At 34.1% G+C, this 16,261-nt stretch overlaps 1 protein-coding gene across 1 annotated transcript; it reads left to right on the forward strand.

Moving 5' to 3' along the window:
- The first annotated feature begins 11,816 nt into the window (after window positions 1-11,816).
- Window positions 11,817-12,580, forward strand: LOC142238370 (uncharacterized). The gene has a single exon (XM_075309985.1). The coding sequence runs from the start codon at window positions 11,867-11,869 to the stop codon at window positions 12,578-12,580; it is 714 nt and encodes a 237-aa protein (XP_075166100.1). The 5' UTR covers window positions 11,817-11,866.
- The last annotated feature ends 3,681 nt before the right edge of the window (window positions 12,581-16,261 follow it).

The raw sequence follows: 16,261 nt of genomic DNA on the forward strand, positions 1-16,261 counted from the left end.
AATTTCAAATTGCCCGCAGGGTAATAAATTTTAATGCTGTCTTATGACACCAAAAGGAAGGAAATCGAATTATCAATGCAAAAGTGTTTACTAATAATGTTTAAGATGTTTAAAGTTTAGTTGTTTGTTTGTTTTTTTTTTCTTTGTTCTTATTTGTTGATATGTTTAATAAGATTATTATTTATCAATTGGTATTGTAGTGTATTATGTAGTGTAGTGTATTAATATATATTTTATTTTGATGAAAATGAATAAATTATACAAAATTCATAGAATTTTGGCTTTGACTTTCAATTTGAAGTGGGGATATCATTCATACAAACTTAGGTTGAAAAGTATTTGCAACGATGTTAATTTTGAATTTGACTCGCATCGAAAATTGTTTGACAAATTATTGAGTAGCGATGCATTTCAATTTGAGGATAACACTTGAGATATTATAGCTAATGTGTTGAATTTCACTGTTGAGGGTAATGTCTGTTTTTTGTTGAGAACGCGATTTTCTCAACAATTTCTCAACTTGAATATTACCCTAATCCTTTGAAAAAATGTTTGAAAAATTGTTGAAATTTAGCATTTTTCAAACGTTTGTGTTTATTGGGATACAACGTCACCAATTAAATATATGCTTCCCGTCCAGAGGTGGACTGTCAAGCAAGGAAAAGAAGAAACGCAATCATGTTTTGAAGATTTGGCAAAAATACACGGAATTTATCGATTTATTCAATAAAGGGTTAGTCTCTTTCCCATACCTCTGTCTGACAATCAAATAACAATGGTACTTATTTCTTTGGAGTCCAAGCTCATAAGTCATTGACTGCAATTGTAAGGAACCTGTGTACACATTCTCTATTAAATATCGGATTAAAGTTTTGAGACAAAGAAAAGAAAAATTGGCGATGGTCAGTTTGACTTATACTAACAATCTACACGTAAAATAAATATAAAAAGGAGTATATACGGGCTTTGTAAGCTAGTGCTTATGGTTCCTCCAGATAAATCTTCACCATTGTAAGGCCGCTTGTGGTGCCTTAAAAGTTATCTTTATGGAAGGAGACATAGATATATATTCACATATCTTGTTCTTATATACATATACATATATATATATATATATATATATATATATATATATATATATATATATATATATATATATATATATATATATATATATATATATATATATATATATATATATATATATATATATATATATATATATATATATATATATATATATATATATATATATATATATATATATATATATATATAAGAACAAGATATGTGAATTAATTAAACCGGTAAAGATATAAATCGAGCATGTATAATTGCTAAAAACGAAATAAACTTGTTTCTGCTTCCTTCATTGAGCAATGCAGACACTGTCGTAGCCAGTCTAGAGATATCCAAATGCAAATATTGGGTATCTTCGTTCTACATGAGTCATGATAGGGAGATGTCTCCATGTGCCGTTAAGACCTTAGTTGAGGAGTCACTGAAAAAAAAGACAAAACTCATTATAGGATGCGATGCAAATGCACATCATAGTATTCGGTGAAGTAGTGATACTAATGCAAGGGGAGAGTCGCTAATAGAGTTTATTTTGAGTTCTAACCTGGTAGTTTGCAATAAGGGAGATGCACCAACCTTCGTTACCAAAAACAGGCAAGAGATTTTGGACGTTACATTGGCCTCTCCGGAAGTGAATATAAGATAACTGAGTGGCAAGTTTTGAGGGAACATAGCTTCTCAGATCATCACCACATTTCAGATTGGCTGTTCGTACTTCAAGGACCATATTTCCGCCAAATTTTAGGAAAGCTGATTGAAATAGGTATACTGAGTCGTTCAATATGATGATACCGGAAATGCCAGAGACATGAGCACTGTGCAAGATATCGAACACGCAGTGGAGTGGATTACTAAGGCCTTCAACATCTCACTGAAAGCTACATGCCCAAGAGGGAAGCCAGGGGGGAAAATCGACCGCCATGGTGGTCTACGGAGTTAAGTAATATGAGGAAATCCTGCAGGAAGCTCTTTAACAAATCAAAGTCCACAAGAGCTCCGGAGGATTGGGACACTTATAAGATGAAACTGAGAGGATATAAACGAGAACAAAGAAGGGCTCAACATAACTCTTGGAATGATTACTGTAGCAGTGTTGGGAATACGTCCGAGGCTTCCAGACTACGGAAGATACTAGCATCCACTAACTCCGCTTCAGGTTTCATTAAAACATCGGAGGGCAATTGGACAACGTCCAGTGAGTAGACGTTGGAGGTACTTTTGGACACACACTTTCCTGGAAATCAGACCATGCTCTGGCGGTGTAACAGAGGCTCAGCGGTCATTTCTTATGGAGGAAATTGTATCGGAATCTAGAATAAAATGGGCTTTAAAAAGCTTTGGACCATTCAAATCCCCGGACCTGATGGAATTACTCCGGCGGGGTTACAAACAGTGACTGACAGAATCATCCCCTGGTTGTCGGCGATATATATATGATGTATGAAATTAGCATATATTCCAGAAAAGTGGAGAGAAACAAAAGTCGTCTTCATACCTAAAGCGGGAAAAGCCTCTCACTCGAGTGCGAAGGTTTTCCGACCAATCTGCTTATCCTCATTCCTACTTAAGAATCTGGAGAGGATGATAGACATTTATCTTAGAACTAGCATCGATTCAAGTTTGCTCTCGAAACGACAGTATGCATACTCGAAGGGCAGGTCTACTGAGACCCGCTTTGCAGCTTTATTGAAAGCTCACTATCTGTCAATGAATCCACAATCGTGGCGTTTCTAGACATCGAAGCGGCATATAATAACGTCCATCCGAGCTCGATATTGAATGGACTGGCAACTCTTAATGTTGATCCAAGTATACTTAGGCTGTTAGACGAACTTCAAATGAGGAGGCGTATTTCAGCCGCACTAGGACAAGCAAACATACAAAGGTATGTAAACAGAGGCACTCCCCAAGGAGGAGTTCTATCACCTCTTCTTTGGAATGTTGCTATAAACAACCTTCTGGTTTCCCTAGAAAAAGAAAGGATAAATGTGGTGGCATACGCAGACGATGTGGCTCTAGCAGTCAGGGGAAAATTCCCATCCACAATCAGAGATGTTATACAGAGAGCCCACCGGATGACCGACAAATGGGCTAAAGAGAATGGTCTTGGAGTAAATCCTGCAAAGACAGAATTAGTCATGTACTGCAAAGATCGAAAAACTCCCACGGTTAAGCCCATATTCTTAGGGGGTATTGAAATTCCCTTTGGTGAGTGTGCAAAATACCTTGGCATTATTTTGGGCAGGAAGCTGAACTTTAAGCTTAATATGAAGAAAAGCCATGGTAGCTTTGTACCCGTGCAAAAAGGCAATAGGAAAAAAGTGGGGACTAAACCCGAAAATTGTGCATTGGCTATACACGGCAGTGGTTAGACTTATAATGCCATATGATGTTGTAGTCTGGTGGCCGGCACTTCAGCAACCGACAGGATTGGATAAAGTTCAGCGTAAGGCGTGCTTGTGTATCTCAGGCGCATTCAGTAAGACAGGAACAGATTCCCTTAATGTCATGCTGCATCTATTGCCTTTAAACTTTTTGGCCAAACATTCAGCTGCAACAACGGTTGTGCGGGTGCGCGAGCTATCGCTGTGGTCGGAAAAAATGTACGGTCACAGTTCTGTCCTCAAAGTAATGCCAGATATGCCTAACGTAGTGGATTACACTCTGGCGAAACCACTTTTCGACAAAAACTTTGAAACTCTAATTCCCAACAGTGAGGCGTGGTGTACATAGACCCCGGGGAATAAACGATATATAGATTTCTACACTGATGGCTCCAAATTGAATGGCAAGTGGGTTTCGGAGTATATTCTAAAGATCTGGAAATTCGAATAGCGAAAAGATTACCTAATCACTGTAGTGATTTTCAGGCTGAAATATTAGCAATAAGGGAGGTGGTGAATTGGCTGAGAAGTAATGTTCCAATAAATATTGGCATTAATATATACTTAGACAGTCAACCTGCAATATAATCCTTGGACTCTGTGTTCCTTAACTCGAAAACGGCCATCGACTGCCCCAAATCTCTCAACGGGATGGCTGAGCAGCACAATATTCACCTAATGGGTGCCTGGCCATAGGAACATACCGGGGAACTGCGAAACAGATGAGTTAGCAAGGCTAGGAGCTACCTTACATATTTCTTACTGCGTGAGAAGGCTGTTATGATGGCCAATGTTCGATGGGAGAATTGCAAGGGTTGTAAGGACACCAAGAAAATATTGCCCCATTTAAACTTAAACCGCACACTAGATATGCTAGTTTTCTCAAGACGTCAGATATCACTCCTGATATCTGCTATAACGGGTCGCTGCCTGATAGGCATAGTAAAAGGGATCAATTAAACACCTCTTGTGAGAGTGTCCTGCACTTTCTGTAAGGCGTATGCGAATTTTTGGGGCATATAGCTTTAGATTACTGGCCGACCTGGAAAACGTCAAATTTAGCAATCTGTTAATGTTTTTGGAACAATCTGGTTGGTTCAACAAAAGAAAATAATAGAGAAGGTTCAGTGGTTAAAACTTGGAGTGTCCATATATAATAGGTACTTTTAGTTAAATGTGGTATCACAATGGACTGAATAGTCTAAGTGAGTCTGAAACTTAATCGGGCTGCCACTTTAACCTAACCTAGTCCTTATGAAGTTTATATTAGATCAAAAAGGTAGATTATATACCTATATAAGCCATTTTAGTTTTTGATCGGTTTTTATAGAGGAGTTTATGGATAAGTATGAAACGATGATGAGCCAATTTCCGGGAAGCTACGGAAATCAAATTTGGTGAGGGGCTTATACGGGGGATATATACACCCAGAAAAAAATAAACAAAATTTGGTATTGAATTATATTTTAGATAATGAATATAGTTGATTTTAGTTAAATTGTGCGGAATGTGAGAACAGTTTTCTTATTTTAATTATTTTTTGCTTATTTAGTGGCGTGAACTAAAAATGAGAAAAAAGTTATATACACGCTCACAAAAAATCGCTTCTGTAACATATACTCCCAAACATATTTTGCTTCAAGCATATACATTTTTGGGTATTGCCCAAACATTTATATGTTTGATCTCTTCCAATATATAATATGTTTGAAAGCATATTGGTCTAAACAATATATGTTTGGGTAGTCTAAGTTCCAAACATTTTGTATTTTGGCATCCAAATTCAATAATGTTGTCTTCCAAAAAACAATATATTATTATGTGAACATATAATATGTTTGGAAGCATTTTGCACCCAAAAATATTATATGTTTAAAAAAATTCTCCCAAACAATATTGTGCTCAAAATTTTATTTATTTATTTATATATTTACAATCATAATGAATTATGAAAATAAACAGGTAATATAGGTGCTAACAACATAGGTTTTCGACCTGAATGCTCAAAATTTTGTTTCTGCCCAATTGTATATTCCCCCACATCTTTCTCACTTCCACGAGATTTTTTAGTTCTTAGCACCTTTTTCTGTAATACAAACATTGTAGAAGAAATTATCCAATTGTATGATTTTTTATACCCTCCACCATAGGATGGGGGGTATATTAACTTTTATACCCTCCACCATAGGATGGGGGGTATATTAACTTTGTCATTCCGTTTGTAACACATCGAAATATTGCTCTAAGACCCCATAAAGTATATATATTCTGGGTCGTGGTGAAATTCTGAGTCGATCTGAGCATGTCCGTCCGTCCGTCCGTCCGTCCGTCTGTTGAAATCACGCTAACTTCCGAACGAAACAAGCTATCGACTTGAAACTTGGCACAAGTAGTTGTTATTGATGTAGGTCGGATGGTATTGCAAATGGGCCATATCGGTTCATTTTTACGTATAGCCCCCATATAAACGGACCCCCAAATTTGGCTTGCGAGGCCTCTAAGAGAAGCAAATTCCATCCGATCCGGCTGAAATTTGGTACATGGTGTTAGTATATGGTCTCTAACAACCATGCAAAAATTGGTTCACATCGGTCCATAATTATATATAGCCCCCATATAAACCGATCCCCCGATTTGGCTTGCGAGGCCTCTAAGAGAAGCAAATTTCACCCGATCCGGCTGAAATTTGGTACATGGTGTTAGTCTATGGTCTTTAACAACCATGCAAAAATTGGTCCACATCGGTCCATAATTATATATAGCCCCCATATAAACCGATCCCCCGATTTGGCTTGCGAGGCCTCTAAGTGAAGCAAATTTCATCCGATCCGGCTGAAATTTGGTACATGGTGTTAGTATATGGTCTCTAACAACCATGCAAAAAGTGGTCCACATCGGTCCATAATTATATATAGCCTTCATATAAACCGATCCCCCGATTTGGCTTGCGAGGCCTCTAAGAGAAGCAAATTTCATCCGATCCGGCTGGAATTTGGTACATGGTGTTAGTATATGGTCTCTAACAACCATGCAAAAATTGGTCCACATCGGTCCATAATTATATATAGCCCCCATATAAACCGATCCCCAGATTTGACCTCCGGAGCCCCTTGGAAGAGCAAAATTCATCCGATTCGGTTGAAATTTGGTATGTGATGTTAGTATATGGTATCCAACAACCATGCAGGAATTGGTTCATATCAGTCCATAATTATATATAGCACCCATATAAACCGATCCCCAGATTTGACCTCCGGTGCCTTTTGAAGAAGCAAAATTTATCCGATCTGGTTGAAATTTTGTACGTGTATAGTATATGATATTTAACAACCATGCCAAAAGTGGTCCATATCAGTCCATAATCACATATAGCCCCCATATAAACCGATCCCGAGATTTGGTTTTGGAGCCTCTTGGAGGAGCAAATTTCATCCGAGTCAGTTGAAATTTGGTACATTGTGCAAGTATATGGCCGTTAACAACCATGCCTAGCTAGGTCCATATCGGTTTATAGTTATATATAGCCCTCAGATCCATATCACTAATTGTATATAGCCCCCATATAAGCGACCCCCATATGTCAATTCTGGCTCCCTACGTACCGTGCAAAAGTCCATATCGATCCGTAATTATTTGAAGACTTACCTACACATTTTTTTTTGTCTAATGTATACCACGTATGGACTAACTCACAATTTAGAAAACGATTTAAGATACCACAACCCAAGTAATTCGATTGTGGATGACAGTCTTTCGTAGACGTTTCTACGCAATCCATGGTGGAGGGTACATAAGATTCGGCCTGGCCGAACTTACGGCCGTTTTTACTTGTTTTATTTTAATTTTACCTTTTGCCGGACGGGGATTCGAACAGCGGACCACACAGTTTGTAAGGATCAAAGAAGTAGCTGATCAATTGCCCAAGGAAAAATAAAATCTTAATTTTGATATAACAAGCAACAACCACCAACTTAATTCAATATCGCTCCCTGTTAAATAGCGCTCCAAGCTACTAAACACATATATGTTTATAGGCTATTTCTAAATTAATATATGATTGCATCCAAGCATATTGTATTTACAAACATTTTATGTCCCAAACATAATATGTTCTAACATATTAACATATATGTCCCAAACATGTTATGCTAGTTTATGAACATTATATGCTTGCACTCAAAAATATTGTGTTTAAAAATTTGTGTTCCAAACATATAATGTTTATAGCCAAACATATGAAAAACAGCCTTTATCATCCGTGTACAGATAAATTACACAATTTTACTCAATTGGAAAATTCTTCACAAGCGACTATTTTAGTAAGTTAAGCTTATTTAAATTGCGTTCATAAGTTTCTCAAATGGGTAAATTTTACTCAAATTGTGTATGTCTTGAAATTCATATAAACTTAAAGTTTTTAACAATTTTTGACTCGAATTTTTTCCATCAACATATGAAATTTTCTTAAACAATAGAAAAAAATATTATTTTTGATAAATTTTCTTCAAAATGTATTTAGATAAGTTTTTATGGCGAACATTGGTGTAGCTGAGGGTGTCAGATAATTAAAATTAATATCATGTAACTTTCTATATGCGAAAGTCTTTATTTTATTTTTACCCTAAACATTTTAAATTTTTTAAGAGAGGGTGAAAAAGTTTAAAATCTGAGAGACACATAACTTTCGAGAAAATGACATTGTTACGACATACATGTTCCATGTTCACCGTCCAAAAATAACATTTTGCTCTTGAAACAGTTTTGGGTTGATCATATTCCTTTTCTGGGTGTATCTTTGGCTCTTATGGCCAGTATTAATACCCATCTTAAGGGAAAACTACTGCACTGCAATAAGAGTTTTCTAAAAATTTTCCTTAAATACAAATAGAAAAATTTAGAGACAATCGTTGACTCACGTATCATAAATTTGGGCTTATTATTGTCTAAAATTTCGTTCTGGAGGAAATATTTTTTCTTTCCGTCTAGATATGACTAATGTATTTGCCCATATGTCGCTGTGCCTCGGTCGCGGGTTCAACTTCTTTTTCTCATCTAAGTACAATTATTGGATAGTTTATCCTTAAATTATTCTCACATTATATCTAAAAATTAACCATGGAAAGCTCTTTTTCGTGAGTCAAAAAGTTTCTTGTCGCATTATTTCAAGACACATCTCTCAGATATAAAGTTTTTCCCATATTCAAAAGTACAAAAAAAAAATTGTGTGTATAGTTAATTATTCGACTTACCCCCATTTTCATGAAGCTCCGTTAGTGCTACGTTAGCTAACGAACTTTTCAACCGTGATATCTACATATCTGTCATCTTGCGTATATATTCCATATGCCAGTTAGAAACTTAACTGCTGAAAATTTTTCAGTTAAAGTTAACCGGAGAAAAGATATTTCCATTTTTCTTTATGTTAACTGCCAGTTAAAGCCTAACGGAGCTACATGAAAAGGGCCGTTAAAGGTGGGGATATTTTAAGTAAAGAAGACATTGTTTGACTAAAGTCAACATGGCTTTAATTATTCTGGAAAATTCTTCAAAATTAATGAAATCGTCGTTAAAGATGGACCTGATTTTGGAAATTTAAGTTTCGTTAATACGCTTTTAAAGGACTCTGGTAGCACATGACGACAAAAGAAGAATAATTTCAAACAAATAAACTTAGTATCAAGTATTCAAACTCAAATTTAAAAAAAGAATTATGTCTTAAATGTAGCAATACCAAAATCATTACTGTAAAGATAAAATCTTTGGAACCGGGCAAGCTCTTTTCCCTTTCACGCATAATTTTAATAATTGCTCCAACTGTTTTCATACGATATTTTTGATATGATTTTTTCCCGTCGATATGTGAAAATGGATGAAACATGGCTCCATCACTACACTCCTGAGTCCAATCGACAGTCGGCTGAGTGGACAGCGACCGGTGAACCGTCTCTGAAGCGTGGAAAGACTCACAAGTCCGCTGGGAAAGTAATGGCCTCTGTTTTTTGGTATAATTTTGATGCGCATGGAATAATTTTTATCGATTATCTTCAGAAGGGAAAAACCATCAACAGTGACTATTATATGGCGTTATTGGAGCGTTTGAAGGTCGAAATCGCGGCAAAACGGCCCCACATGAAGAAGAGAAAAGTGTTGTTAAACCAAGACAACGCACCGTGCCACAAGTCATTGAGAACGATGGCAAAAATTCATGAATTGGTCTTCGAATTGCCACCAGATCTGGCCCCAGAGAATTTTTCTTGTTCTCAGACCTGAAAAGGATGCTCGCAGGGAAAAAATTTGGCTGCAATGAAGAGATGATCGCCGAAACTGAGGCCTATTTTGAGGCAAAACCAAAGGAGTACTACCAAAAATTGGAAGGTCGTTATAATAGTTGTATCGCTCTTGAAGGGAACTATGTTGAATAATAAAAACGAATTTTGACAAAAAAATGTGTTTTTCTTTGTTAGACCGGGGACTTATCAGCCTGTTATTTTTGATGCAACTGATGCAACACATATTGAAAACGCCATTGAACATATATATATATATATATATATATATATATATATATATATATATATATATATATATATATATATATATATATATATATATATATATATATATATATATATATATATATATATATATATATATATATATATATATATATATATATATATATATATATATATATATATATATATATATATATATATATATATATATATATATATATATATATATATATATATATATATATATATATATATGTTTGTGGACTTGTTCAAAAGGAATGCATCGGAAGTGAAAAAACGATGGTGGATTTTGGGATGCGCTTTAATAGAAATGTTTGTGGAACTCCACATTTTTTTCCTGGGTGGGTAATTAATAAACATAATGATTTTTGGGATATTATTTGGTTTTTTGTTGTGTATGAATCACTTTGGCGTCACACAACTGTTTTGACCGTTTGAAGTGACGTCTCTACTCAGTATTGTTTGGCAAATCGTCATGAATGGGTTAGCTCCAGAACAACACTTCCAAATTGTGGAAATTTATCATCATAATATGCGCAGTGAATTCACTTCAGTGATGAGAATTGAGCATTTTTGATAAAACGGATATGTCGATAAGCAAAATTGCCATATTTGGAGCAGTCTATGGGCTGTTTGGTGCGGTATATGGGCTGGTGGAGTCATTGGTCCTTATTTCTTTAAAAATGAGGAAAGACGACGCGTTACCGTGAATGGAAATCGATACAGAATCATGATCAATGAATATTTGTTGCCAAAACTTAAAGATTTGGATGTAAATGAAATGTGGTCAATAGGACGGTGGTACTTATCATACAACGGGTGAAACAATTGACTAATTGAAAGAATATTTCAATGACAGAATTATTACGAGAAATGGACCTGTTAATTGGCCACCGCGTTTGTGTGAGTTGATGCCTCTTGATAACTTTTGGTGGGGATCCTGAAGTCATTGGGTTACCTGGATATTCCAGCAACGATTGAAACTTTGGAAACCAATATTCAACGTGTCATTGGTGAAATACGCCCTCAATCATTGAAAAGGTGGTCGAAAATTGGACCTCCAGAATGGCCTTTGTGCAAAATAGTCGTTAAATGAAAATAAATTATCTACCAAATAAATTTTTTTTGGTCATTCCAAAATTTGGCATGTGTTTTATTTAAATTTCCAATTAGCAAGCTCTTAGAAAACACCCTTTATTATTATTATGTAAAGAGCCTTTTCTAAATCTGAAAAAAATGACTAATATTTCTCAAATCAAAGAGGCATTGAAAAGTATTAGACTGTGCTAGGCGAGGGTATTTTAAAAAGTTTCTTGATAATTTAGTGCGACACTTAACAGGAGTGTTTTATATAAGTTGAGTTACACCCGTTCATAAGTGAGAAATATATGGCCATATGGTTGGTATTTTGCAATAAAGCCGGTAATGTGTCTATATTCAGTCAAATCTTGTGATAAAAATAGAAGCTATACTTGATTTTACACCCACAGAATTAGTATACCACTAAAATTTAGTCCATTATTAATAGAGAGGAAACGCTCAATTACACAGAAAAAATATTTTTTTTTTAATTATTGGAAATGGCCTGAGATTGTAAACTCAATTATTTCTTTATTAATTTTGGGTTAATAAAAAAAATTGTAAACTCAATAACCCCATTTGTAATTTCAATTATCTAATTATTTGAAGTACCAAAGTTGTAAATTTAATCAATGTAGGTAATTAAAATTTCTGAGAATATTTAATGTTGAAAGTAAAGGGTGATTCTTTTGAGGTTAGGATTTTCATGCATTAGTATTTGACAGATCACGTGGGATTTCAGACATGGTGTCAAAGAGAAAGATGCTCAGTATGCTTTGACATTTCATCATGAATAGACTTACTAACGAGCCACAACGTCGAATTTTCAGTGAATGGGCCCTAGAAAAGTTGGCAGAAAATCCGCTTTTTTATCGACAAATTTTGTTCAGCGATGAGGCTCATTTCTGGTTGAATGGCTACGTAAATAAGCAAAATTGCCGCATTTGGAGTGAAGAGCAACCAGAAGCCGTTCAAGAACTGTCCATGCATCCCGAAAAATGCACTGTTTGGTGTGGTTTGTACGCTGGTGGAATCATTGGACCGTATTTTTTCAAAGATGCTGTTGGACGCAACGTTACGGTGAATGGCGATCGCTATCGTTCGATGCTAACAAACTTTTTGTTGCCAAAAATGGAAGAACTGAACTTGGTTGACATGTGGTTTCAACAAGATGGCGCTACATGCCACACAGCTCGCGATTCTATGGCCATTTTGAGGGAAAACTTCGGAGAACAATTCATCTCAAGAAATGGACCGGTAAGTTGGCCACCAAGATCATGCGATTTGACGCCTTTAGACTATTTTTTGTGGGGCTACGTCAAGTCTAAAGTCTACAGAAATAAGCCAGCAACTATTCCAGCTTTGGAAGACAACATTTCCGAAGAAATTCGGGCTATTCCGGCCGAAATGCTCGAAAAAGTTGCCCAAAATTGGACTTTCCGAATGGACCACCTAAGACGCAGCCGCGGTCAACATTTAAATGAAATTATCTTCAAAAAGTAAATGTCATGGACCAATCTAACGTTTCAAATAAAGAACCGATGAGATTTTGCAAATTTTATGCGTTTTTTTTTTTTAAAAAGTTATCAAGCTCTTAACAAATCACCCTTTAATTATGTATGTTGTTGAAACCATAAAAATATTTTAATAAACATGGTTATTAAATTAATTAATCAAATAATTTTTTAACAGTAATAAACAGCATTAATTATTTTGATAATTGAATAATTTCTTTCAATATAATAACCAATTTGGTTTATTCAATTACTGCGCTTATTATAATTATGACATTATTTTAATATACATAATGTTACTATTAATTACCGCAGTGATTAAAAAAATTAAATTACTGCAGAATAGCCTAGCCTATTTTTAGGCCCTACCTAATTTAATGTAGTAAAAACACGTTATAACAATTTTTGTTAAATCATTTTATTAGTGATTATGCGTGAAAAGATGTACAAATTATGGAATAAAGGAACAAACATAACGTATTAACATTTCACTTATAGTAACGAAACTAAAAAGTTAGACTATATAATATTAAATTCATAAAGTTCACATGACTTTTCATATAAATACCGATTTGTGTGTCTAATATAATCCATCAATGCAATTACTTGTATTTATTAATATTTATATTGAATTTGAAATTCATAAATATAATTAAACTTCTATACTTATATTTCACAGTCAGTTGTTTTTAGCTAATATTTCATGTTTTAAAGAACATGATTTAGCGTATTTTTTAGATGTGGGTAGATTAAAAAGGAAAAGTTGAATAAAATTGTAAAATACATCAGATTCTTCAGGAAATTGAAGGCGAAAGATATCTTAAATAAGGCATCAAGTACTGATAAAAAGTTGTATCTGTTATTATCAAAATATACTAACACTGACTTAACATCATTAATTTCACCTATCATAAGCAATCTAGGCCGAATATTTTTCGCTTGCAACTTGAGGACGTAAAGTTTAGCTTCAATCTCTTCCATTGAAGCCCCAACAACAGCAAACCCTTCCTGTGACTCAACCACTGTGCATCGTTTTCGGAATTTTGCACCAGATCTGTTTATCTGTTTTAGTTCTCTGTTGAGGAGGTAGTAAATGATGAAGGTACCACAGAAGCGAAAAGTCTCTCGAGTCTAAGAAAATGGAAATTATTACTTTATCGGTGATAAAAAATACAATATCCACCTGTATTCAATGTAGTGAGATTAACCAATTAATTTGAAATATGCGCTTGTGATATTTTGGTCCTCATGACGTATGCGAATTTATCAGAATATTATGCCCACCTTTTTTTGAAATCTGCTGCATGTGGATATTTTAGTGAGAAATCTATATTAATCTAAAAAGGACGAAAAAATAGATTTTGTTCAAATATTTAGGTGTTGTTCAAACACTTACCAAATTAATACCAGATTTAAAAAAGTATTCCTGCCACTTTTGGTAAATTTCGCCATTGTTCTTGGATTTAGCAATTTGTTGAAATCGTAATGGGGCACATATATTGAATTCTTCATTTGTAATACCATCACTTCGAAGAATTTGAAGAATGGGTCCGTAGCTATCCTCGGGTATAACTTTAAAAAAGACACAATTGCAGAAATTATATGTAATTATTTTAGGTATTTACTGTTTTCATTTGATTCAATTTCTTTAAGAACGTTTCTTGATGCCCTTCTGCTGTTTGATAATTTATTGTATATTTTCCCCTTTTTGCCTGCATTATAGAATTCCTGAAGGAGATAAATAATAAAAAATGCATTCAAAAATTTTAGGATTTTAAGTAAAAAACTTACAATTTGCTCTGAATGAAGAACAGAGCCTATTTGGTTTTCAATTTCCGTACAATCAGATAGTCCGCATGTAACTTCAGAACTCTCGATGTATTTTACAATTGTATTAATTAATAAACTTCGCTGCTCTTCATTAAAATATGAATACCTGGCGTAGTATTTTAAAAGTTCCTTTCCATTTGAAGTGTTCGTTAAAATTTCTTCGACTGAAATGCCCTGAGATTTTAGATGCGTATTCTCTAAAGGAGAAGGTTTTAACGATTCTTTCGGAGGTTTATCAAATGTAGTTCCAGAATCTTTCCACATCTTTAAATCGTATTCCAACATGGCTTGTTGACCAATTGTCATATTTGTTATTTTGTAGATTTTATACATATGTCTTTGCTCAAGGATTTTGAGAACATTTATATCTATATCTTCAGCTGAAAATATTAGATGCATCTTAAAGTATACATTAGCTTATAAAGGAATATGAAACATATACACTCAGAAAATAGAACATAAAAATGTTAAATATAGTTTTTAATCAATATTACCATTTCAGCAATTGAATCAAGATCAACCAAATTAAAGGATTTTTTCTGAGTATATGTGACACGAAAAAGATTTACTTACCAAGAAAAATATCATACAAGAAGCCAAAATTCCATTTTGTGAGAAGTTCTTTAAGATTGGGTTGTTCATTCATTATAGTATCAATAAACACTTCCATAAAATTCCTTCAGTTTTAGAAAATTTTTGTTCTGCGAAGTTATGGTTGTTTCAATAGGGGGGGGCAACTATATCCCTGAAGTTAATTAATGTAAACGTGTTGTCAATCCCTTCACATTCAAACGTTGCGTAATGAGTTCTAAAAATAACTTCAAGTTTATTACAAACAAAATAAATGCTATTTGATTCAAGTTGAACTATATAGCAAATTCTATACAATTCAAAATCTGACGTGAACTTCGCCACAATCTTTTGAGTATCATATCTATAACCCCAAATATCTGCTTGTAAAAAAATTCCTTAGGTATTTATAGTAGTGCACAATTATTTATTATTTATTATTTGTGAGTTTGTAAGCAAAATTTGGAAATTGTTATCGGAAAATTTCTCCTCATCGAATAAATAGCTAGCAAATTCCAATTGTTTTTTGTGCGAAAAAGATTTTGCAATATTTTTTCTTGAGGTTATTATATGAGCATAAATTTTGATTTCTCTGTGTTTACCTTCGTATTTAAAGCTCCAAAAATTTCGAGGAGGTCCACTTTGTCTCATAATGGTGGGGTAGTGGGTAAGAAAATGAAACTTTGGTGTAAGAGATTTTTTAAAAAGTTGTTGATAGCCAGCTGTTATTTTTTCAACTTTATTTTTAACTTGATTTATGAGTGAGTTCGATACTTTATAACAGGTTAGATCATCAATTAATTCAAAAAAATTTAATAAGAATTGCCATACTTTGTCCCCGTTCATAATATATTCGCCAAACAAAATTGTAAAATAGTGGCAAAATGCCATCATCTGTTTAGCTGACATTTTAAGTTTTCCACTATCTATTTCTGCTTTTTTAATACAAAGTTTTTCATTGCCTTTATCATGTTTGGGATATCTAAACGTATTTAGTCTATCATTTAACGAATTCTTTATTTTTCTGTGTCTACGGAATAAATCCTTACAGACTGGAAATACAAATTTTCTTAATCCTAATAAAAGTATATAATATAAATATTAAACTATTAAATTATTCAACAAATTTTTAAACATTACTCTTGACATAGAAAAATCTAAATGTTCGCACATATTATTAAATAATCTCATAGACCTATGAATCGGTTCATTCAAGGCATAATTTGAAGAATGAAAATCCAAATTGAAAGGAAAATAATACCTTAATGTA

The sequence above is a fragment of the Haematobia irritans genome, chromosome 5 (genome assembly GCF_050003625.1).
Source record: "Haematobia irritans isolate KBUSLIRL chromosome 5, ASM5000362v1, whole genome shotgun sequence".
NCBI classification, from domain to species: Eukaryota; Metazoa; Arthropoda; class Insecta; order Diptera; family Muscidae; genus Haematobia; species Haematobia irritans.

Coding starts and splice junctions, on each gene's coding strand:
- LOC142238370 (XM_075309985.1), top strand. CDS start 11,867: ATGAATAGACTTACTAACGAGCCACAACGTCGAATTTTCAGTGAATGG.